Source organism: Lichenostomus cassidix, chromosome 12 (assembly GCF_008360975.1).
Source record: "Lichenostomus cassidix isolate B80296 chromosome 12, HeHo_3.0, whole genome shotgun sequence".
Taxonomy (NCBI): Eukaryota; Metazoa; Chordata; class Aves; order Passeriformes; family Meliphagidae; genus Lichenostomus; species Lichenostomus cassidix.
Window position 1 is genome coordinate 9,199,210 of NC_139493.1, and position 26,242 is coordinate 9,225,451.

General features: G+C 44.0%; 1 protein-coding gene across 2 annotated transcripts in view; it reads left to right on the top strand.

Annotated features, from left to right (window-relative positions):
- The window catches only part of GRIP2 (glutamate receptor interacting protein 2), a 249,423-nt gene that overhangs the window by 103,232 nt on the left and 119,949 nt on the right, over window positions 1-26,242 (top strand). Inside the window, exons 1-2 of one of the 2 annotated variants that reach the window (XM_085072551.1) lie at window positions 24,022-24,080; window positions 24,952-25,114. The exons of the other annotated variant lie outside the window; for it this stretch is intronic. Of the exons in view, the coding sequence (XP_084928677.1) occupies window positions 25,060-25,114 (55 nt within the window). The 5' untranslated portion in view covers window positions 24,022-24,080; window positions 24,952-25,059. Of the gene's footprint in view, window positions 1-24,021; window positions 24,081-24,951; window positions 25,115-26,242 lie in introns of those variants that run through there. 2 annotated transcript variants of the gene reach the window in all.

Sequence of the window (26,242 nt, forward strand, 5' to 3'; positions counted from 1 at the left end):
CTTATATTTTTCAAGTCGTTAAAAATTGCTTGACTTTTCTGCAGGACGAGCAAATCCATCTCTCGCCCCAAAAGTGTCCATGTGTGTTGATGCAGTGGATATCTCCACAGTCATTTGTGGCTAAAGCAGCCCCTTGTGTTGAACCTGGGTTTGGCCAGCAGCTCTCTGGGAGGCCTCAGATTCTGAAAGAAAAAATGACCAGGGCTTGTTGCAAATATTAGAAGATGCCTCAGCTTTTAAAAAGCAAAATAATTTGTTCCCAGCTATATCAGCACAGAGTTTTCCAGTTCACCTTTTGGAGAGTGACACTCATTTGTGGCTGTGTAGCCCCTGTTTGTGTGACTGGTGGTGTCCATACTATACATTTTTGAATGCTGTGTGTGCCCTGGGGTCACTTTGGAGTCTTATCTGTGCTACATAGGCTGCTGGTAGTGCCAGGTTTGCTCCACTCAAGCTGCTCTGGATGAGGAAGAAGGTGGGGATCTCTCCAGTGAGTTTTGAGCAGTGCATTAGTGTCACCTCTGATACCAGTAAATGACCCAGGAAAATCAGCTGGGAGCTCTCACCAGGGATCACATGGCAGTGCAGAAAGAGGTGTGTGTGCCCCACTGAAGTGATGGATAAACCCCTGGGCTGTGTCTTCCTCAATGACAAGTCAAATATTCCCCTTGTAACTGCCTGAAACACGACTCCTGTTATGCTGGACAAGCTGAGCAGTTGTGCTGCTGCTTGTGTTTCTCCAAAAGTTACAAGCAGTGAGGGGTGCTCTGCTTGAGCCCAATGTAAGGTAATGGAGCAGGATCCAACATGTGGGGGGCTTTAAGGACAAAGACAAGAGAAAAAGCACAGTAAATCCCAGATGATCAGCCCAAATAGCTTGCTGCCTTTTCTCTTGCACTGACTAATAATTCATTACAGGAAAAATAGATTACCTACTGATGTATCCACACACAGGGGTGGTGCATGAGGGGAAGATGTTCTCTGGATCCAAGTAGCCAAACTGCTTCTAGCTGGAGCTGTGTCTTCTGTAACAGGTAGGTGCAGGAGCAACCTTTGTAGAAGTGAGAAGCCTCTTGCACTATTCTTACTGAAGAAAAAAACCAAAGCCCTTTGTTTCCAGACATGCTGTGGCTTCAGGTTGGGTACTCCTGCTGTGATGACAGAGAACTGTGGGTTTGCAATACCAATCTGTGGTGATGCTTTTGGAATTTGTTGTTTTATTTCAATCCTTCTGCAGAGCCTAGCTGTCATCCTGCCCTTACATTATGAAAAAAAAATTAAAAAAATAAGGGATCAAAATGCCTTTGTTGTGTGTTTTGGATCTGTTCAGCCCTTAGGAAACCTTTCTGCTATCACCCACCTCAGGTGTACAGCTATTTACCTGTGGTTTGAAGGAGAGTATCACTTTTATGCTTCATGTACTTGAAAGGAGGTTAAATAAATAACTCCTTTACTCCTTTTAGTTTGTCTTGGACTCTTCACCCCTAAGAAATTGTGAAGCCAAGTGGAATCAAAGAAGGGCTGCATAGCAAGCAGTTTGCCCATGAAATGCATTTGTTTTTAATTGCCTCATTAAGTCAGGTTATGATGGATTATATGACCTTACCCAATGCAGTCTGACATAATGGGATGCTGTCAGAAGTTCTGGAATAACAGAGTGATATTCACTTGACTGGGGTTTTCTTGCTTGTGTTTTTAGCCATGTTGATCGCTTGCAGTGGTTATACGCACTAAGAACGTCTTGGCATGAGTAAAGGCAAGGTCATTAATGCTTTTTGTCGTGATTACTTGATGAGCTTGTTATTCCACCAGGAATTAATGCCTTGCTGGTAGCACAGGAAGGAGGCGTGGGGCTGTCATGCTGTGGTGCAGCAGGGTGGGTGTTGGGCTCACGGATTTCTCATGGTTCCTCCCAGGGCTCCATCCATCAGCTGTTATCAGGGATCACAGCTGGTGACAGCACAGCCTTTCCCAGCAACTCAAAGCGCAATTTTCAGCTGAGGTATTTTAAATTACTCGGCTGGTGTTTAATAAACATGGCTTGAGGAGGCCCCTCCATAATGCACATCTGTTTTTGAGAGGGGCATAGCAAATGGAGGTGTTGTGTCCAAGGCAAAGCAAGGGGGCTTGGCAGCAGGACCTGGCTTTGCTCCCTCCTTGAGGGAACAGGAGCCCTCTCATTTCCTGGCATGTGTTGGTGGCTTGTGCACTGGAGAGATACAAGAACATCCCCCTCTTCCCATGAGAGATGAGGTTTGTAGGTTTTAATGTTTAGGTTTTAAGGTTTAATGTTTAAATAAGACTTTTAGCCACCAAAAAAGTAGAAGAAAAAGCTCCCACTCTCAGGTAAATCATTATGCTGCATTTGTTTTCCAGGCCCTCTAATAATAATATGAAAAAGCTATTTTGAATGCTATTCCTTTTACCTTTTCAATTTCTCCCTTGGAATCTCCCAGCTGTTAAATTAGTTTTTGGATTCATCCCAGACTTATGAATATTTCTTTGTCCCTCTTCACTTGTCTCTCCTCCCCATTATTTTCCAGAATAATTTCCAGTGGATGAATTTTTTGGAAATAGTATTTCCGTATGTAGGTCTCACTCACCCAGTGCATCTTTTTTTAAATAAGATGTTTTTGTTTTTTCTTTACATCCTGGACGGTTCTGTTTAATTGCCAGGAGCTGGACTGTTGACTTGGATGAAGCCCCACTGTGAGTAAGTGCTCTTACAAGCATTGATTAGGATGGCAGGTTTTGACAGCTGAGTCAGCCAGAAACCTTGAAATACACCATTTGGGACTGTTTGTTGGTGATAATGAGTCTCAACTGCCACAGGCTTTTATTCATTTTTTTTCCAAAAGTTTAGAGCTTTCTCCTTCATTAGGACAAGGGCATTCTTCAGACTCCCTTGAAATGGATGCAGCACCTCCTGTTCTCCTGCAGCGGTCATTCCTATGGGTATTTTTGAAGAAAACATGTGAGATTTAGGAATTGTTTGGAGATAAGGTAATTTGCATTAAAGCTCACTGAGAAATTGATTTCCATAATCATTCTTGAGGTTTGTGGGACAAAAATGAATTCTAAATCAGAATGCACCTAAACTTATAGATTTTCCCTGGAAGTTGAAATTTTAGTGTTTTCCTTATGAAAACACTGAAATGTATTTCCAGGAGAGTAGATTGCTGTCTGGCATTTCTGCTGAACTTTGGCTGGACTTGGCATTTTTCTTAGCAGCTTCATTTGAGCTCCTCAGTGGGAGGTGGTAGAAGAGGTAAAAAATTCACATCAAGTCCAATTTGCAGTTGCTGAGGCTTGCAGCCTCTGCAGCCCCATGGATCCCTGTGCTGCTTCCAGGCTGGGAATGAACTTGCAAGTGTCAGACAGGGCTGAGCAGGCTGCTTGGCCATTGTGGTGTGTGTTTGTAGTATACAAAGAAAAAACACAACTGCACACCCTTCTTGTTTGGCCTCCAGCCATTTGGTCCAGACTCCTTGCACAGCCTGATATTCATCCGTCCCTCATTATTTTCCCTTGTTGAGCTTTTCCTGGCAGACCCTCAGACTAGTTGGTTTCTGAACATTATCTATGTTGTGGCTCCTGTGGACATGGAAACCTTGGAGAAACACAGCAAAGCCAACCAGTAACAAGGCTCCCATGGATGTCCATGAAAATGGAGCTGCTTCTATCAAAAGTTCTCTTAAAGCCTGTCAGTACTTTGGAAAAGTGTATATTTAATCAGAAATCTCCTTTACTGCTGTTCTTCCTCTCTCTACTCATCCATTTCCTTGCTCCCATTCCCAAGCTTGTCTTTGTCTTTTCCTTTTCTTCCATCCCAAAGTTCTGGTATCAAGTGCTGTTTTTGGGCTACCAGCCCTTTGCAAGGAGCCAGACTTGGCATGTTTTGGGAAAATGTAGCAGCTTCTCTGAGGGAACAGAGAAGCCACAGAGCTGAAAGCTAGTCCATATGGAATCCATGCAGTTTTTACTGTCGAAGTTCTTTAGCAAGAGCTGTTGTTTGTTTGGAGCTGCTGAGCAGTGATTCTTTTTCAATAAGAGCTTCAACTTCACCTGAGTATATCTGCAGTGATTGCAAGACTGAACCTAAATGTCTGTGGAGAATATGCTAAACTTCACTCCTGTTGGTGACAGGCTTTAGTAATACCTGCCTCCACAAGCCTACGGCTTTAGACATCTGCTTTATTTGGGCTTCCTGCAAATTATACCCTCAAGGAGCTTAGGGGAGTGAAATAATCTCTACTGACAGTGTGTGGTGTGGAAGTGTCCCTCCTGAACTATTTTGCTGATGCATTACTTCAATGTGGAAGCAAAGGAAGATTGATGGCAGAGAGCAAGTGGAAGTCACACGGATGTTTAGGCTTGACCTGGGTTAGGCACTGGAGAAAGAAGTAAATGGAAGAGGGAAATAGGGTCCAGAAGTGCCATTCCTTTTATTTCTCAACTGTCCAAGATGCTGGTGAAAGAAGTCATCTTGTGCCAGAAGCACCACTGTTCATTGCTTTGCTTGGCAATGCCATCTTTTCAGAGCATTTTGTTTCAATGCCCTCAGAACCTCAGTGGGAGTGGAAGAGCTGAGTCTGAACAGCTGTAATGAGCCCATGACTTCATTTCCAAATGGGGTCTCCTGAGGACATTAGGGAGGTGGTGAGATTCAGGAGGGGCAGTGAGCTGGCTACTTCCCACTGGCTATGGCAACTTCAACGGTCAGCAGATCCTGCAATTAATAGGGAACAATGAGCCAGCCAGGATCTCTGGCACATGAGCCAAGATCCTGGGTGGAAGCTAAGGGAAGAGGAGGAACACAGTGAGAAACCTGGGAACAACCTTCTTCTTGTAGCTCTTATCAAGGCTGACCCCTGGCCACAGGAATCCTTCATTGGAAGGAGACAATGACATTGTTTTTCCTCCTAAATAAGCTCAGGTCCCTGTATTATAGCTCTGATTACTATGTCATCTGACTGCTTGAATATATTTGAGTTCTCAGAGCATCTCAATGGTGAATGTGTTCTTATTCCTGTTTTTAACTGGGTGGTTGAGGCCAAAATCCTGCTGATTTCAAGGGGTTGGCTTGGCACCATGTGGTGTGGCCCATCACCTTGCACAGTTCCTGAGGCAATGTCATTCACCTCTTCTAGTGGTAAATCATGGATCCCCTACCAAGAAAAGGAAGGGTGTTTTGGGGCCAGTTGGCCACTCTGAGATCTCTCCATGATCTGGCTCGAGGTGCTTACAGCCTGAGCCATCTCCTGCTTGCAGGATGCTGCCTCTGGCCTCCATTTATTGATTACAGCAAGGGCTATTTCAACTGCAATGATTGTGAGTAGGTTTTGAGAAGGTGATTATTCACAGTCATGTCTGATACTGCTGGAGAATAGGGTAGGGTTTGTTCCTCTTTAGCTTTCTGATCTGCAAAATAATATTTGTCTGTGTGAATCCCTTGCGAGGCAGTGAGCTCAGAGCCCCTGTGTGAGGTGTGGTGTCTGTTTGCCTGTAGAACAGGTACATTTTTGGAGGTGGGAGAGCAAACTGCCCACCTCACCCCACTGAAACATGTTGCACTGTCAGTACATCTTTGGTCTGCTGCAGAGTAAGTATCTTCCTAGTTCTGCCAAATCCCCCACCTCCATCGGAACTTCCCACTGAACACAGGCTGTATTCCACCAGGGTTTGGACTGAGTCCCACATCTCAAAATCAGACTCCTTGTCAGTTAATGCTTCTTTCTGCATGACACCCTTGGGCTGATTTCAGACTGGCAGGGAAGCTGCCAGTCTTATTCCACCAATGGTTCTGCAGCCATCCTGTCTTAAAAGCCATGTGTGTAACTTGGCTCTGTTAGCTCTTCCTTGTCCTTCACTTATGAGTCTCAGGGATTCACATGAAAGTGGAATTCTGGACCCATGTGGGTTTTTTTGCTTCTGTGAAGGGGTGGAGATCAGCATCCACTTAGAAGTGATGGTTACAGGGTCAGTCCCTTTAGATTCAGATACTACTGAGCCACCTGTGATATTTTATGCTCCTGAAAAACTCCATGTTTCTCTGAGCTTACTTTCTTTGGCAGTGGTCTGCCAGCCTGCATTTGACACAGGATCAGAATTGTCACCTCTCCAGTATTCCCTGTCACAGCAAACTAGATTTTCAGAGAGGCTATGACATGGGAGTGCTGAGAAACAGCACCTGAAAGTAGCAATCGTGCAGCATTCAAACTTTCACAAAACAGAACCCAGAGTTTTGCTTTAACAATTCCATGTTGATCTCTGCACTTTCCCTTCCAGTAGAAAAGGGTCTGCTATGTGTTCCCGGGCTTGGCTGCAGTGTACATTTGGGTATCTGTGAGTCCCAGGGATTATGTGTCAGTCACCAAATGTGTCACCCCACTTTTCCAGGGCTGTGGCTTTCACCCTACCTAGTGAGGCTTACTCTTTAATTGGTGCTGTTATGATCACACAGCAACCTTTGGAGGCCAGAAGGGCATTGCAGGTGCTGGAAGATCTTATGAACTACTATCAAACAAGTGAGAGAAATTAAGGTAACTGCAGAAAAGGACCTGGAAAAGAAAATATGTGAGCGAGATAAATTCATATTTTACTCAGGCATGCTTAATAATTTCCCATGGTTAATGCCCACTGTCTGTTCCCTGGTCCCACTATTGTTATTGTTACAGTGAAAAGGTCATGGCCACTGACAGGGACCAAAATTTATTTATGTGGTTGGTGTGGGTTTTGTTGTTTCTACAGCAATTATAGCTCTTTATACTTTCACAGGTATTTTTGGATAGCTAGTGTTTTCCTGCCCCAGAAAAATAAACAAAAAGCCAAATATGCATCTGATGCTTTTAAAATTAAGAAAATTTAAAAAACCATCTGAGCATTTTTTTTTTGGCCAGCTTTAATTCTAAGACCATGTTCCCTTGAAATACGCATTAGCTTAGTGTGAGTTGTTGGAAGTAGCTGTGTAAATCTTTAATTGCTCTGCCAGGACTGTGCTCTTTAATTGAAGATTTTGAAATCCCCAACTTTAGTTTCTGTAACTGCAGTCAAGCTGGTAAGATGCTGCACACAGGTGGCAAACCTCCAACATTATCCTCTTTCTCTTTTGCCTTGATTTATTGTCATGTTTATTACTTTGCAATAAAGCCAAAAGCCCAAAATAATTCACTTGAAATGTAGCAATTGCAAGATACCAAGCTGTTGTCTTTTCAAAAGCTTCTCATGGTCTTTCAGACAGCTGAAAAATAGTGAAGGAAGGGGAATGAAATGGCTGGGCATCAGCAGAAACTTGCAGAGGGGGTCAGTGCCACAGATTGGTGTTAAAGCAGGTGAAGACTTCATGACATAAAGCCTAACAGCAGTGCTGCAGGGTGTGATTAATAACTGCAGTGTGTTATGCTGTCTCCAGCCTCGCAGAAACTCACAGAATTATGCAGCAAGCAAAATATAATATGGTAGGGAAGGATGAGGTAAGGACTCACCTGTGAAATAGTACTTGGAGCAGGATGCATCTCCTTGTTGGAGGCATTTGCTTGGGGTTGCACAAGGACGTGGTGTCTCTGTGCTGCAGCTGACCCAAGTGTTCCTGTGATTTCCTGGAACTGTGTTGCAGCAGCTGGTGATGGCTTTGAGATCTTAGTGCCAAGCTCTGTCTCTGGGGAAACAATGCCTTCAGTTTTGCCTGAGGGTTGCCTACCAAAACACAGGCCACAGGTTTGGGCCTGCTTAAATCTGTTTGCTGTGGCTTGGGTGGCCCAGTAGGCAAATAGGTCTGTGTTCTGCACCCTTTATTCCTTGGAGTCTTTCTGCTGAAAACCTCCCTCCCTCTTGTGTTGGAGGCAGATGCACCATACCTATGCTTTATAAAAATTCAAGACGAGAATACTGGAGTCCTTCCTGTTTGAAATCACTTGGCATGTCCCAGTGCTGAGAAATACTGAGTAGTGCTGCTGGTTAGGGAGCAAACTTATCCACGGGGCATAGAATGGCTCTGCAGTCAGGGTAGGAATAGACAGGAGCAGGAGGAAGAGGAGGATTGCCCAGGCTGAAGGGCAGCAGGAGGCTGTTCTCAGTCATGTTGGGAAGAGGCAGCTGCCGTGTGCTGCTGACTCACGTAATGACCCTTGTGCTAGTGCTGTTCCCCATCATTTAACACAAAAATAAAACTGCTAAATTGAGACTGATTTGAAACATGCGTGGTTTGCTTTGGAAGACGCTTAATAGGAGCTATACTTTAACTGTAGGACTCTGATTGGAAAAGGAGGGACAAGTAAATAGTTTACATTAACTTAGCAATATTACTCTATTATTATTGAACCTGCCTAAATTCTACCCAAATCTTGGCTCAAATCAAACAGCTTCAGATAATTTGTGAGAAGCAATAGGTGAAACTAAGTGGGAGTAGGACATGAAGAGTGTGTGATTACCTGAATGGAAACCAAAATGTTCCCAGTACTCACAGCAGTTAGTGAGATGCTTTGAAGGTTTTTTCACCTCTTAAATCCTTAGTGCTTTGAGGCAGCGATTTTGGCCTTCAAATGACTACAGCAACTTGCTGCCCTGACTGTGGAATAAATTTTGAAAGCAGTGTGAGTGCAATCTACAGGATTAACAGCCAGGCTGGCCATAAAGCAGAAATCTTTCCAAAACAGAGAGATCTTGTGATTACTTAATCATGAAAAAGTAGCCCACAAGGCCTGAGTAGTTCATGGTGCCTTTTTGCCTTTTATACTGACAGGTGAGAAAATACAGAATAGGCTGAGTGCAAGCAGCATCTGCAGTCACAGGGGACCTGCAGGTTGTATCTTTGGTCCCTGAGAGCCCATCTCAGCAAAATGCTTTGCATTGCTCCACGCTGCCTTGCTTTCCTGCTGTTCACTCTATTGCTGCAGCTCTCTAAAATATTAATGAGATGAGAAGGAGATCGCCCTCAGATGACCCTCTATAGCATCACTGTCTGGGCTGCAGTACAATCCCAAATCCATGTGTTTTGTTTTTATAGAAATGGTAATGATGACTCAGTATGGATGACAACTTGAATTGGTTTTGTCAGTTTTAACTAATGACATTGAAGACCAATAAAGTGACTCTTAGATTGGTTTTGTATTATTAGTCTCGTTATTAATTATGGAGACATGACAGCAGCATTAGTGCCAGTATTAACCATCAAAATAAAATGGAATTGTACTCATAAATCTCACTGATTAGGAGTACATGAAGGATTATAGCCATTCTTGAAAGGAAAAGAGAGGAAATGGAGTGAGTCTGGAGTAGGTGTGAGATGGAGGTGGAAGCAAGTTTAGGGAAGGATAGCAGTACACTGAAGATTGTTCCAAGGAACCTGAGCAAAGGGGAGAAGGACTAGGGCTAAAGTCTGCCCCTGCCTGGGTGGACAAGGTTGGGTCCTCCTGCATGTTAGCAGGACTTATGGACCTCATTGTCCTCGAGCCTGGCAGCCTGCCTGGTGCTTCCCACTTCCCTTTGGGACTCTGCTGCTGGCTTGATACCTAATCTGGAAACCACTGCAAAGGGTTTCTCCACTGTGCAAGGCTGGGCCCCCCTGCCCATCTCCCAGGAAACTTGTGGGAGCCTCAATGCCTGGGAAGAGCAGGCAAGGCCTGGGAGGATCTCAAATGGTGGAGACCAATGCAAACTGGGACAAGCTCTTGCCAGGAGCAGGCTCTGATTTGGGTTCTGCCTGCAGACAGGAGGAAAGAGAAGCAGGCACATCTGTGCAGGCCTGGAGGGGAGGCAGGGAGATCTTTGCTCAGCAGAAGAGCAGCCTTTGCTCCTGTGGGCTGAGCCAGCTCTGAGAGTGGTAAACTGCTGAGAGGAGGCAGTGCAAATTACCTCCTGCCCTGGAGAAAGGTGAAAGGAGAAGAATTATGCCTCAGAGTGATGCATGGGATCAGCACAATTTCCTGGGGTGGTGCAATTTGCACAGTGCTGCCTGTCTGGAGACAAGACCCATTAAAATCTGGGCCTTAATGAGCTGGGAAGCATCCGCCAAATTTTGCACTTGGGGGCCTGTTCTGTGGCACTGCTGACATGGCCATGTCTGGGTGCTGAGACTTCAGACCTCGAAGAGTTACCCAAGGCTGGCAGTGGCTGTGGTTGATGGCCATGCTCTGCCCTGAGCTGGCCTTTGCAGGGCATGGGCTGCATTGTGCTCAGCAGTGAGAGTAATGACTCTATTTATAATGCCTTAAATGAAGTGCATGATAATTTAATTTGTACATCCATTAATACTATCTACTGCAGGGTTTGTACTTAATTATATCACTCTAACTGTAGTTTTAGGTGTATTAACAGGCTCTCGGTCCTGCAGCTAGGCACAGCCATGTCCCTCTCGTACATGATTGCTTGGAGAGGGTCCTTTTCATTCCACTAACCCCACTGGCCTGGCTGGGGAGGGTTCTTCCAAGCTGGCAGTCACTGCCTGAAAATCATCATTCCTCCATGAAATGGCCAGGAGATGATCGCGATGGATATTTCCTTGGCATCACTGTGGGACATAGGATGGTACTGACTCTCTTTCTTTGTCTGAGCAGAGAAAAAGGGGAAACTTTGGTCCAGAAGCTACTTCAGTTCCCAAAGTTTTCCAAGAGAAGCTCTTCTTGCTGCCAAATACTTTTGTGGGTTGTCTGCTTCTGTGATTGGTTCCCTTGGGTATGAGTGGGTTAATAAACATGTGTCCTAGGCCATGTCTCATGGTCTGGTTTACAGCTGAGAAGCCAGCAGTAAAGATGTGTGTTTGTCACAGAGTCATAGAATGGTTTGGGTTGGAAGGGACCTGAAAGATCATCTGTTTCTGACCTCCCCTGCCATGGGAGGGTCAGAGCCTCACTCATCCTGTTACCCACCTGACTCCCAGGCAGTCGTTCCCAAGCATGCAGGGCTGTTTTCCACTTGGCCTCCAGACCCTCAAAACTGTCATTTAGAGACAAAATGAGTCTTTCAAGGAGAATGTTCTTCTTACTGCTCACCCATGCCTGGGTTTGCAGTGCCAGGATGGCAGCAGTGGAAGGGACTCTGAACTCTCTGTCTTTGGAAGTTGCTGTGGACATGTCAGAGCTTCCCACACAGGGTTCTTGTATTCTTCTCAGGGGTTTGGTGGTGTCTGAGAGCAGCTGTGGTCCTGGGTGGACATTATAGGCTGTATGTTGTTGTCCATTAAAAGTCTGTGTAAAAATACCAGAGGGTCACATAGAAACATTTAAAGGTTCTAAATTATTTGAAAAGTTTAGAGAGTCTAAGCTTTTGAAACAGGAAGAGAAGCTATTTGCAGGGATATATTCAATGGTTCTGCTAAAAATGTCTTGACTAGCTAATTTACCTCACATTGCCTCAGTGTCTGCAGGAAACTGAAAAAATTATTTCCCTTTTTCCACAGATGCTGGTGAGAAAGTTAATGCTGAAAGGTGAGCAATTGTGTTAGCACAGGGAAGTCAAGGTTCTTTCCTACAAGCTTGCACATTTATTTAGCATTTCTCATAGATGCAGATATTATTTGCTGTCTGCGTTAGCTATTTCTAGTCTTTGAAAAGAAGCCAGAATTCTTTAAGAGTCACTGCTTTTTCTGAGCTGATGCTGGCTCTTTTGCCTGAGGAGTATTTGAAATCTGCCAGAATGCATGTATTGTCAAAAACAGAAATTGAAAACCCTATACAGGATCTGCTGCCCCTGTGAGTTATGAGCTTTCCCAAGTCATCAGGGAGAAGAAATGCCTGCTCTTGTTGTCTGCAAGAGCTGTGGATGGACAGAGGCAAAAGAAATCCCTCTCCCTCCTCCCCCCTTTCCCATCACCACCCAAAACTCTGTCTTTGGGTGAAAAGAAGCTTTTGAGACAGACACACACACAAGCGCTTTCCCAGTGACCTGCCTGCTTCTAGCTGTCCCTCCTTCCTTGGGAGCTGGAGCTGCTGAGACACAGGAGTTGGGGAGCTCCCATCCCCTCTCTGCAGCCCTGAGACCAAATGAATAAAGTGAACAAGGTTTTGAAGATCCTTAAGAAGTCATCAAGGAGAAGGAAGAGATGGAGAGAGGAGCTGAGGGTGGAGGAGGAAGGGGAGAGCCAGGAACTCTGTGACCCAGGTGGTTTGTGCCATCTGCACCTCTGTACCGCTGGTAAGGAAACACGAATGTTCCTGCTCACCTTGGGACAATGTGCCTGTTTGATATCCATTGCTTATGTGTGACTGGAGAGCTTCCTACAGCCAGCCATTGCTGTTGTGCTTTTTGTGAAAAATACTGGTGGGAAAAGTGGTAAACGCAGGGAACTGAAACTCCTGGGTCTCCTTTTATAAACCTTCCCTTGCTTGCGTGGGTGGCATTTTGCACATTTGTGGAGTGGGGAGAGAAGGGATTTTTCTTTCTGGAAGAATGGTGTTCCTGAAAGTGTAGGGAGAATGTGTAGCTCATTGAGAGTTTTGCTTAATATATGTGGTTGCATTTTGAGATATTTAAGCTTGCGTGTTTATTCTGTGAATTTGTGCAACAGAAAAGCAATGGGAAATGGAGAAATTTAGGTTGCTGTTTTTCTGAGGGATGTTTTTGTCTGCCAAAGTTGGTCTGGACCCAGGCCCATTATATCTATCTTTACCTTCCAAGCAAATAATGCTGTGGCTGTAATATCATTGAAAATTATTCTGTTTAGTCTGTCTATAAAACAGCAAAACAAAAGATGCCGAGAATGTGAAAAAGGATCATTTAGAGCATGCACTGATATGTCGCCAGCATGTTTGAACTTTCTGCTGGGGGCTGTGACCCAGCAGAGCAAAATGTGCACTTGGCCATCAGGCTCAGCTTCCTTACTTCTGTGCTGCCACTGTCCAAGGGATATGAAGCACTTACGAAGCTGCACTTAGGATGAAGCCATGTTCATGTCTAATGTAGGTCACTGATCTTTTTAGCACCACATTTGATGGTTTGTTTATCATAGTATTGTTGTAGCTTTTGTACGTTTTACGGGCTCGCTCTCTTTCTTTGTCACGCACCTAATACTGTTGAGCTGCTTTTCTGACCCTGTCCTGGAGCATCTGATGGCCCTATTCTTGCAGGATCCTGGGTGGCTTCACTTACAGCTGGAGATGTGGGGCACAGAGATGCTCCTGGACTTGCCCAGGGTTACACAGCCTGGGGCAGGGGTGAGCACTGCCCTCTGAGCTTGAGGCCTGAGACAGTGCCATGATGAGCAGCATTGGTGACTGTCCTGCTCTTGGCTTCAGTTTCTAGTTGTCCAGACTTTCATCTCTCTTACCTCCTCAGGTAGTTCAAGAGTCTGAGATGTGCCTCTGCCGCCATTTTTTCCAGTGAAATACACTCCAATACTTTTGCTTAAAGTTTTCATTATGTTTCTTATGTTATCTTTAGTAAGAAACTGATCAACAGATAAGAAAGGAAATTAGAACCTGAAAATATTTAGGTTCAGAATGTGAGGAGGCAGTGGAAAACATTAGCCAGTCTCAAAATGACAGGTATTTCTATTGTTAACCCTGTACATATTTTATTTTATGGTTTTAATAGGAAGTTGTCACTGGGAAGGTTCACCCCCAGCTGTGAGCTTCTCAGCCTGGGATGTGGTCCCATCACAGCTGAGTTTTATGTTCAGTCCACTTCCTTCTAACCATCTCATCTGCTGAGTTCTAAGGTGTTGATGTGAGAGATGGAGTGCTTTGGGTATTTTTTTATTTATTTTTTCTTTTGATAAAAAGAATGACACAGATCTTTTGAACCTGTAGCTGATACCAAGCTGTGTGGGCAATAGTAGTTGGACAGCCTGAGTCCATTTCAGATGGGCATACACAGTGGATCTCTCCCTCTATGCCATGGATTCAGGCTGCTTAGCAGGGAAAGGAGAAGAACTGGTGCTTCTTGACCCAAAACATCTCAAACTTGGGTGATGAATTCTCTGGAGGGTCTGTTCCTCTCTGTTGATTGCAAGGAAAGTGAAACTGAAGTCTAAGATATCTCTTGTGAGCTGACTTTTATATAGCTTGCAGGGGTTTTGGGACATGAATGTGTGACTAAGAACTTTTAGCTTTATTGCCTGGATGTGTTTTAGGTGAAGGGCCCCCTCTTTCATAGTCTCTGCTACTCAGCAACAGTTTGTTAGCCTGAGGCTTTTAAAAAGCTGAACTGATGAGGTTTTTTTATCCTAAATGCAAGATGGGTAGTGGGTTAATGCACTTCTGCCATTCAGGCAACATTGATAAAGATGGATTGACAGGAAAAAAAAAAAAAAGAAAAGCATCAGTTAAGGCAAATGGGGAGAAAAATAGTGCATTCCTGCAGTTGGGTTCTGTGCCGGCAGTTATTCCAGCCAGTTATATCTCCACAATAAAATGTAAATGAACACAATCATTTATTTTGGAGCCTGGAGGCCTAGTGGTATGAAAAGATAAGCGAGCATTTCCCATTGTTTATTCGATGGAGGTGGCTCTTCTGTGTCTGCTGCTGTCTCTCTGATACCTTGGCAGCATCTAAATGTTGCCTTTATTATTAAAAACACATATATGGGAGTCTAATATCTGAAACGGATTAGTGTGGTGTTTACAGAGGCATCAGCCAGCCCCCACTCCCTGCAGGCTCTCAGCATTTGTGTTCCTTTTGCAGGAGCAGTGCACAGCTAGACAGAATGCCAGCAGCTGGCTGAGGACTGGGGAGAAGCAGAGACACAAGGCAGGGAGTGATGGGTCTGTAACGTGTGTGGCTGTCACTGGTCAGAGGGATGAGCAGGAGCGATTGGGAGATTCCAGAAAACTGCTTCTCTGGAGGCTGATGAGGGGGAACAAAGGGAGGGTGGAGAACAATAGGACATGACAGTGGCATTGGGATAATCTCTGATCCTATTTAGGCATGTTTAATTGGCCTGCCAGTTCTTCACATCTCATGCATTTTCATAAGGATTCTTCTTTGCCTCTTGTTTTATCTTTTCGTAGCTCCTTGGATTTCCCTGCAGACAATCTCTCTGGATTTCTTTGTTTTGTGTCCATCCCCCCCCCCCCCCCATCCCCCATTCCCATTTCAAAGCAGTGCTGAGTTGCCTGGCTTTGTGGTGTCTAAGCAGAAAGACAGATTCGGCAAAAGAGCTGTTTGGAAAAATCTCACATTAATCGCGTGTAACAGCGAGAAAATTTTGGTATGGGAGGGGGCATTTTCAGTGGCCTAAACCAGTGTGCCATCTATCACAGCTCTTTTTGCACTGGTCTAGGGCTCTGAATATAAACTTACATCCCAATCATGTATAATGTTATGGGAAATTAATTTTTTTTCCCCCTCTGGAAGCTAAGATACATTTATTCTTATGATTTTCCACCCTGTATCATCTACCTTAAAAATACAGAGCTGCTGAACTTCTGGGTTATATGAATTCATTCAAAGGAATGTTGCTCAGCCTTTCACATCATCTCTGTTAAACTCCTACCCTTTCATTCCTAAGTGATGCCAGACCCAGTTGCTTCATCCTCCCACAAGAAATCCCCCAGGCACATAATTAAAACCAAGCCATCCTTGTAAAGCCGCTGGCCGAGCTTGCCAGAACTGTTTGTGAATTTCTTGTGGCTTTGAAGTTCGCAAGTACTGAGGCTTGCAGGGACGTGAGGACCCACAGAGATGCAGGCAGAGGAGATCAGGAGCTGCACTAATCTCTGGCTGGTCTCTCTCAGAGCTGGTCTTGTCCCACCTGATCCCTGGGGTGAAGACAAACATCTTCAGATAGGTGCCTATCAGAATGGGTCCCCTTCAGAAGGGGACTGCACCAACAAGAGAGTCCAAAACTGCATGGCCAGGATGCCCTAAGGGTATGGGTGCTTTAGGTGCCTTTATGCCAGATGAAATTTGACAGCTTCTCAGAGCATCTCATCATCAAGGTTTGGGGCCAGGTGCTCTGGAAATCATGGGGCAAAAGCTCATGAGAAGCCACTGGAGTGTCCCTGACCCTCAGTAGTGGAGGAGATGGGAAGAGCTGCAGGTGGTGGTGGAGGCCAGGGATGGACACCTTCTGCTTTGGAAGAAACCCCTGTCCCTCATGTCTGCAGAAGCACAGCTGCCATAAAACCCTATGTGTCCCATCAGCAGGGTGGTTTTCACAAGGCTTTTATGCATTTTGTGATGACAGCTTGGTTTGTGGCAATTTATTGTCCTGCAGGGTTGTCTTCTCTGTTTATATCTCATGGGTCTCATTGTACAGTAGTAAATCATTGCAAAGCTGATAGTTTAGTTTCCAGCCATAAATTCAAATGCTGGAAAAGAGACTTGTTTATTCCTAAGCCACTGTTCTTCGAATGTGGCTGTTCATAGAGCTCTGTATGCCCCCAGGTGCAAGGATGATGTTTGGTAAACGCACTGGTGACTAAAATAGAGTGAGGAACCTCTAAATGAATTTTTATACGGGATCGCAAGACATGAAATGATTTGGACAAGGCTTTACATCAGGGAACGTGGAGAAACAGGAAAGGGAAGAATATTCTTTTGGCAGAGCATTGGCACAAGGCTGAGTCTATATGTGCTGCATTATCTGTTCAAGGTTGTGGTCTGGGGATGGTGCTGGAGCACTGCAAGCAGCAGTCAGTGTGACCAAGGTTAAACTTCTGAGGGTCCTGGGACAACACTGAGACTGGCACCAAGTGTTCTGCTAGTGAAGGCAGTCTTGTTGCTGGTAGAAAGGAGAAAATCTAGAGTGGGAATTAATGTGTGGCACTGAAGAAGTCAGGGTTAATAGCATCAAGGCTGGGATATTTGTAGATAAAGGCAAAGGATCCCAAGAAAGCCACAGGCTGGAGACCCTAATAATCCTCACTCCGCCTGTGCCCTGCGGTGGTGAGCGAACTGTAAATGAAGTAGTTATTAGCAGCTCTGCTCATATCACAAGATATAAACTGGTCTATTGAGCAAGAAAGAGTTGCCCTTTTTTAACCTTTCAAAGTGATTTCCCTTGTGGGGGCCAGCAGAAGGAGAAAGCTCTGCTTCCTGACTGGAATCTGGTGCCCTTTCAAAGCCCCAGGAACTCTGCTCTCCCTCTTTGCCAAGGGGGTTGTGGAGATGCATTATTTATAGCTCCTCCTGGGCACCCCACTTGCAGATCCTGCCATGGAAAGGGGATTGCTGGCATTCACTGGAGATTCAGAGGTGATTAAAAGCTCATGAATGGTTATAGTCTCTCTTAACTTCCAGCAAAGACAATTGTACAGAGAAAGCTTTTGATCGAACAGATTCAGTCCATTGTAACCAAACATAAATTTTGCTGAGAAAATATTCTGTTTCAACATTTTCAGCAATTAAACCCTTCTACATTTGGACTGTTTGGTGGTAGAAATTAATTAGTCGATAATATTCTCTTTAGAATGAAGACAAATGTTTTTATGTCTTTGCTGAAGGCTAATATTTGCAAAGAGAAAAAGAAAAGTAGCTGAGTTCCTTAAGTCTTTTTAATCTTGTTCTGATAAAAATGCTTTCTTACTGTTAAGCATTCTTTGAATTTGTGGGCCTCTTTCTCACGTTTCCTACAATGCAAAGCATAGAGAGTGGCTAAATAAGAGCTGCAGGTTTCAGCTTTCAGAGGACTGGAGTGATCAGATTCAATCCCGTCCTTCCATCTTGGGATCACTTGTAATAAACACCAAGGAAATGAGTAAAAATGTCCAATCAGACAGACCTTTTTCTTCTTCAAGAGCAAGTACATGAATGCTCAAATGATTAGAGGTGGCATCCACACCTCATTTGCTTACCACGTAGCTGCAGAAGCTGTGTGGTTCAGTCCCTTTTCAGCCAGATCTTGAATTTGTCTGTGGATGAGAGAAGCACAGGTGAGCCTGGAGGCCAATACCTGGATTTTCTAGGGAAGCAGAGACACATACTGAATTAGCTTCTCAAAATACTCTGCAGCACTTGCTTTGACAGATTTTCTGCCACTGAAAAAGAAAAATAAATGAGCAAAGCCAGGCAATAAGAGTTTTAGAAAAATCCAGGCACCATCTTTCCTCTAATCCATCTGAAGCCCCACTTGCAGGATGCATCACCACTGACTTTGGAGCAAAATGCTTTCACCTAATTCACTGATTAATCAACTCATTAATAAGGAAATGCAAACAGAGAGTGATAGTTTTAGGGTCCCTGATTATAAAACACAGCTTTGATACTGTTTTTAGATATCAACACACAATACAATGTATAGACTGAATCACAGCCTTTGTGAAGGGCTGAGTTTGGCATTTCTGACTAGAGAAATCAATTTGGCAATTCCGGGATGAGGGAACTGTAGGCTGTTGGGGTAGGAAAATACTTCAGAAATGAGGATAATAAATTAAATCTGAAGACAGTAGATGTGGGAAATGGAGTTCTCAAAGTCTCCCTTGGATGACAAAAATAAATATCTCCCTTAGTGGGAAGTATGAAATTGCTGGTAAGTGCTTTTCAAAATACCAGCTGTTGGCCAGATTCAATCAATTATTAATTATGCCATCATGGTGATAATTGTTACAATTTAGACACTTCCAAAACAAATCTCTAGTTAATTAAAGGTGGAGTCAGTTCTTGGAAAAGTGAGCACTGGGCCACCTCTGTGATGGTGCAGCTCTGGGTCTGATAACCACAGGGGCTGGCAAATCTGCACCTACTATCAAATGGGGTGAGAAATTCAAGCCTTGTGTGAACAGAAGAATGCTTAAAGTAGGAAAAATGAATGATGAATTTTCAGATGGATGTATGGATTTACTTAGGGCTGGGCTCAGTTCCCTCCTCTGCTGTGTGCTCCCAGTCTAGTGGGCAGGCCACTGATGGGCAAATTTTCTGCCAGAATAAACTGGTACAGCTGTTTTGCAGATGAAAAAACAATGCCAATTATGTGTGGCAGTGGATTTGGTCATTAGATTTGATGGTGGACAAGGATAATTCAGCTTGATGTCCTGTAAAAACACAGGCCAAATCCTTCAGCCATGTATCCCTGGCAACTTGGACAAGGCCAAAGCAAACCTGGTTGGTTTTCTGGTAGGCACACATCTGGTTTTGATTGAAGTAGACCAGAAAACAAAAAATGTGCTGTTGCCTTCGTTAATTTGTTCTTGTGAGTAAAACACCTTCACTGGTATTATTTTGGAAAAGGCATCTGTCTACAATCTGGTTTAAAATGGAGATAATTGTACTTCTGTTGACCCATTCTTTCTTTACCTCTTCTATTAAAATACCACTCAGTGTGATATTGGAACATCTGTCCACTGTACACTGCAAAATGAACCTCCAGATAAGGTTTCTGTAAGCAAAGGTAATATTGGTGTAATGTGTTTAATGCGGATAATAGAATTCAATTTCATGGGTCCGTAAGACCTTTTGAACTTTATGCTACTGATTAATAATTGTTTAACCTGAAACTTCCAATGTTTTGCTTAAAAAGCAAAGTTGTATTTTACTGGGTGCTAAATATTAGTAACAGCAAGTCCACCAACACAGACATGCTATTTTAAAAGGTATGTACACATGCTGGCACAAGCAGTACTGATTCTGCACAGTTAGTTAAATTTTCACTATATAGCTTGTCTAAATTGAGGCTGCTTTAATTTCAAAGCTAAGCTGCAGTGACCACAGCTTTCCTACCATCCTTTCTGGGGCTGATGGTGCTCTGCAAGTAACAGATTTGTGTGTTATCTTTAACTGTGCTCACAGTAAAGGACTGCAGCTGGCACTTAAACTGGGGCACGAGAACCTGCTTAAAATGGAGATGCCTTTTGGCCTTTGGCTTACTAACTCGTCTGGGCTGTTCCTTGCTAATTGCTTCATTAGCACAACAACAATGTGAAATATAGTGAGAAGACTGTTGGGAGTACATACATGAAGGCAGAGCATGACCCCTGTATAGGCAGGCACCTGCAGTCAGCATTTGCAAGATTCTCCCAATTCTCTTTCATTCTCCCAAGTCAATTGGCAGCCGGCACGAGTGGCAGTATAGCACACAGAGATAAGACTGTTTTAATTTCTTGCTTCAGGAGACTCAGCTGCCTCCTTGGAAAGACTGATGCCTTGTCCATGGATTCACAGATTGAGCAAGCGTACTTGTATCATTTAATTATTAAAGGATGGCTTCAGCATTTCCTGGCAAAATAAACTGTGGTCTTTGAATCCTGGCAACAATGTTCCACCTGCAGGACTACTCTTCTTACTGTGGGCAGTAGGCAGTACCACTTTGGTCACTACTCTTTGGGATAATACAGCTCTCCTAACACAATTTCCAAATGTCAGCTGATAAAGTAGTCATAATAGGAAGAGATGACTACGAGTAATACTGATAGGCCTCAGGCTGGAAGCTCAAGAAAGGAACATAGAGGTGAATTCTTAGGTTAGTTGTCTTCTCAACTATGGGACATAATTCAAATGCTGTTCACCCACTTGAATTGCAGAAATGTGCTCGAAAAATCCTATGTGTTCAGCCTTCCTGCCCATCTGGGGTGTGACTTACGGAGAGGAAGACATTGTCAGCACAATGGGAAGACACTGTCAGCACATATGGTGCTTACACACGGCAATGCAATGGTGAAAATAAGGAATTTCTCCAAAGAGCCTCTTGCTGGTTTCTTGCAGCTGGTGCTATAGAGGGTTGAGGGTCCAGAGAAGTTCTAATTCAGAGGGAATAATTGCATGTAGCTGAAAACTAAACATGGCATTTCTCATGGAGTGTCCTTCTGGTGAGCTTGTAAAAAGTTGCACAGGATGTTCAGAGCTTGTGTCAGAGAAGGTGCCCATGGATGCAGAAAATAAGAACTTTGAAAATATTGAGGATGGAGGTTAGTGACTGAAGCCTGTTTGCTTGTTTTGCTGAACAGTTTATGACAGGCTGTCACCTGCATAAGATAATAATCAGGGTAATTAAACCTAATAGTGCCACATGAACCGCCCCCCCCCCAATATGTTACTCTGTTGGAGGCTGTGCTATTGCACAGGGAAAGCTGTAGCCATGCTAATTAGGATCAGGCAAAGTACTTGTAAAGCATAATTTAGACCATTTCCTTTTGGGAATTGTCTACTAATGAGCGTGGTTCCAATGAAATTATTCATTGTTCACATTGTCACAGGATCATTTATTAAGGGTAATCAGTTGAAGCAGTACAGGTGTCAGTGTGGGCAGAACATCTTCTCCCAAACCTGTTATTGACAATGTCAATACACGGGGAGAAGCAAGTTCAGTTTGGCTTTGCCGAGCTCCCAGTTTGACCCCCCAACCTCAACTAACAGCATTTCTAAGCAGCATATTTGATTTAGCAGACTCCAAGGGGCAATAAACTTGGAGCCTGGGGTCTGCTCCATGGCTTTGGGGAGGGGTGAGCCCCTTCTGGCTACCCTGGTGCTGCTCTGCTTTCCATAGCGGATATGGATGTTTCTGTGGGAATTCCTATGCCAGGAAGGGGAGCTTCACTGTCAACACATAGCAGCCAATGAGTCTGTGGGGTACCTGAACTTTTATAGATCAGCTCAGCCTGCCTTTGGTTCAAGGCATTACTGTATTGGATTTGTTGTTTCAGCATTGATCCCACTTGCTTATCTAAGGCAGACTTTTTGTCTCCAAATGCTTTAATGCCACATTTGGCCAATGTTATTTGCTTCTGTGGCTCTCAGAGCTCCCAAGCTCTTAGGGGGAGGTCGCTTGTTAATTGCAATAGATTATCTTAATATTCACTATGTCATGAACATTTTTGAGAGATACCTTCAGATTGTTGTTGGCCAATCTGTTTGACATATTTTTGCAGGACAGTAATCCCACAAAATCTATATGCCCATATATACTCATATGCAATTTATAGAGAAAAACTGTCTGTAGTGAGCTTATTTTGCTTTCTTTCTAAATGGAAGGTGTACACTGGTTAGCCAGTTTAATGTGGTCTGATGTATAGGGATGATAAAAACACTGTTATTCCAGTACCTGGTTTTATTTTTTGCAGACAGCGTGCAAATACCAAAAGACAAGAGGGAAAGAAGAGGCTGCCTTTCCATATAAATCTGCATTTTTCTCCCCAGAACCCGTTTTATGGGTCTGTCCGCTGACTGTACTGATATCATTGAAGCACATAAAAAGTAATGTAGGAACATCCTTTAAACTAGTGAAGAGAAGATGAAAATAATAAGAACAAATTCACAAAGGCAGTATTATCAGTATTTGTAACATTAATACATTCAGCTGTAACTGCACCTGTTAGTAAGGAAATACTGCCTTCTAAAATGCATTTTAGTACAGTGTGTAATTTTCAGGATGTGTATTAGACACACAGGATTTTGCTTTATTATTCCCAAGGAAGGAAACAAATTGTATGGCAACTTCAAGGGAAAAATGAACTAATTTAATGTAAGCTCTACTTTGAACAGTTTCTGCTCCTTTAATTTTGTTCTGATACATATTTTTAAATGTTTACTTGAACAGAAGGCTGTTTTTTTTCCTTACCATTTCTTCACAGGTTATAGAAAAAATGTAATAATTGTTACAGAAGAAATGTAATCATTGTCAGACAGATAAACGCAGTAGCACATACATATATTCTAAATATGGTATATTCATTAATCACATGGTGTTTTGCTTTATTTTTTCTGAAACTTGGTGTATATTTTCATTATCCTCTTGCATTATTTGCAATGGCTTCTATGGCTTGGCAGAGCCACTTCAAATACCAGACATGATAAATGGTAATAGATTTCCCATTATACAAATGCTTTTATATCCTCTTAGTTTAATTGCTGCATTTCTCACTCATTCTATTGTGCACTCTTGATGACCAGTGTCCCCACAGTCATTTCCTGAGCTGAAATGAGGATTAGATTTATATGTGGGAGAGCAGAAAACACATTTGTTGCAGTATCAAAGAGAAACAGCTGTGTTTTGTTTTCAACTGGAATTTCCTCTAAGGTAAAGCCAATTGTCTTGAGACATTCAGGCAATTCCCCTGGCTAAAGAAGTTCTCTGAGACTCTCAGAGGAGGGTAAATTGGATCTTAATATTCAGGTTTAAGTCAGAATATGCTTAAATTCCAGTGATGAACCTAGAGAGAGGATGAAAGATGAAATGGCATGGTTCCTCTAGTGTTATTTGTAGACTGGTACTTCAGCATCATGAAAGCAGGGAAGATCTGGTGCAAAATGATATTTTGATTGGAAAAAGTGTTTAAGATCCTCTGCTACAGCTCCAGTGAAATTAATTGGAGATGCCTGTGCTCAGTAGAGGGGAGAGAAGGAAAAAGCAGCCTGAACAGAGCAAGCAATTGTGCATGGGGAGATGGGAGTCAGCTCTCAGGCTGTCTCAGAAATTGAACATTTGTGATCTCATCAACCCCCAAGTGCTCAGGCCTTTCATCTTCTGTACAAGGCTTTAAATACATACATTTAAATTTATCTATAATTGATATACACCTACACACATGTCAATGCTTGCAATTCTATATAATTTTAAAGAAAACAAGATGGAGGCAAGAAGAAAATCTCTTGTGTTGTTACATCAAGGTTGACCTCTAAACTACTGAGGATTTATTGTGTTTTGAGGGTCTGTAACGGGAATTCTTGAATTTGGAATTTGGTGGTGTCTCCTCTGGGATTGCCATTTGTGTGTGCTGCTAATGTTTCTACAAATTCAGAGCAGCTCTCCACAGCCCTTTCCCTGCTGGAAAGTTTTCTGGGTCAGTCTGTGTTATGTTTTCCTTTGGTTCCAAATTTATACCTCCGAGTCTGAATTTGTGAAACTGTTCACATGTCCTTCCAGCGTAAGAAGTGGGAGGGTAAGCCTGGTGACTCAGTGCAAAAACTCAGTGGCAGAGCATCGCTGAGATCAGGCACTGGAGGTGAATTATTCTGTGTCATGTCTCTAAGGAGACTCCTGGAAAGCCACAATGTGTTGTTTCCACAGACCAATGGCTGCAGGCAGCGAATTGCAATCTCCAAAGTATTCTATGGGATCAGCAGAAATGCTGGTTAGAGAAAAACTCCCAGATGTCCATCTATTGAGGGCAACCTTTAGCCCTCAGGTATTGATTTAGTGATGAAGCTTTTTTCTACAGATCCGGAGCTGCCCTGTGGGTTCCTGGAAGGCACCTCTGAGCTCCCCTGTGACAATGGTAAGAAGCAGTTGAGAACCACTACTGCTGTAGTCTGAGTTCCCATAGAGAGAGTGGAGAATATTTTGCTTATTCAGCTTCTGGGAGAGGCTCAGCTCAGCAGGAAAGGTCAGCTAAAGTACTACTCCCAGTGTGATTTGGGCTGAAAGTCAGAGATGAAAGGGAGTAGTAACATGTTGGTCAGGCAGAGTCGTCAGCAGGTGTTGGTCTCTCAGAGGAATGTAGGGATGAGCAGGGTTGGGTAAGGAAGACAGTGAGACCTGTGTGCCCTCATGAACCCTCTCTAAAGTCCTTCCACAAAAAAATAGTGTGAAGTTTGTTTGGGAAGTTGACATTCAGTAGGTGGTTTGTGCATCCCTGGGATGGTGGCTTTCATCTTAGGTCTGCATGACATTGTCAGTAGTTTCTACAGACACAAGAAGTTCTTATGCAGAGAAGTTTCTTTAGCAGGACTTGCCCTGCTGGGGCTGTTACCAGCACAGTCCCACTGCATTTGTGCTGGTGCTGGGTTTCTGGTGAACTGCTCCAATAAAATTGAGGGCTTTGATCTCCTTTGCTCTGGTAATCTCTGGATTAGCTTTCTGGTGAAGTGCAAGCATGCACCCGTGTGTGCTAAGGAATAATCTTACTTTGCAAATTAATATGTTAATGTGGTAGCAGATTCCCAGTCCTTAACAGTGGGAGGCTGGTGATAGGTTTAAAACATCAATGTGTGATTTTATTCATCTGGACAAGATAGCAAAACAGCCCCTCACTGAAAGTACCGACAAGGGTCTGTGCCCCCTCTAGCTCAGTCTTTGCCATCCTCCCCACAAAAACCCTTCCCTCTCACTCCCTCTGCCACTGCCTAAAGCTTGACTCTATTTCACAGTAATCATATATTAATTTCGAGCCGGCAGCCCCTCGCAGAGCCAGGCAGAGGTGCGGAGGGAGCAGCGGCACAGAGCCATGTGAGCGCAGCGCTGGAGGCTGCAGGAAGATGTTCGCTGTCTCGCTCAAGTGCCGGCTCGGGGTGGTGAGACGGAGGAGCAAAGGTACGGTCAGAGCGGAGCCGCTCGCTCCTGCCTGCGACAGGGACTTGGAGGGCGAGCACTTGAGCCTTTACTTTTCCTTAGCTGGGCAGGAGGAAAAAAGCTACATGGTCTGTGATTGATTTTCACCCTCCGTGCATTGGCAGGCGGGAGTAGGATTATTTTAATTTCTTGCATGTCCTATATTTTTCTGATGCTGGATTTTTTTTCCCGTTGACTCTCTGGATTTTTTCTCTATTCATCTGCCACGGTTATTACTGCAGTAAAGTAGATTTAGGTGTGCCTCAGAGTCTCACAAGGTTTCCCTCCTCCCATGTGGGAAATATTACTTTGCAGGGAGAAGCACTTGGGTGTCGGACTCCACCAGACTGTTAGGGAGTCATGGTGCCAGTCCCTCCCTACACTCCTTCCAGAAGGGGAGTGGGTTGAAAGGATGAGAAACCTGGCAGGATAATGGGGAAAAAATCCACTTTGAGAAGATTTGAGGAACGTTAATATTTTATTTCAGAGCAAGTTAATCTGAGACAGGACAGTTTCTGTACTCACCATCCTGCAGTGTTGCATGTGATCAGAAGTGAAGAAGTTTTGTTGTGCTGGACTGTGATCCCAGGGTCCCTCGCCCCCAGTTCAGCTGTGCGAGTGTTCGGAGGTCTCTGTACTCGTGGCTCACGGGGTATGCTGCAGCCGGGGCTCGGTCCCGCTGCTGTTACCTTTGATTTCTGGAAGGTTTGCATTTTAATGGAGCCTGGAGCAGATCTCACCGCTGGGAGCTCCTCTCTCCTGTGCAAACCCTTCCAGCCGGCGGCACTCCTGCAGCAGATCAAAGTTCTTTGCTGTTAAGGAAGATGACCCGCATTTTTATAGGGACCTCTAAAGCAAAACAGCTTTCAGGGGCTCAGTGTAACTCGGATGCTATTGATTCCAGACTTCACTCAATGTATAAACTCAGCTTTTAGCCTCACTTAAGGGGAGAGAGACTTACATGCTGATGCAAGGATCTGTGTGCTGACACGCAGAAACTCTGTCAGGACCGGCAGGTACAAAACTTCGGTAGCAAAGAGAAAGGCCTGAACACAATGCACAAGTTTCTGAGGTGGACTAAACCTTAAGTTTGGGGTGCAATTCTTATGT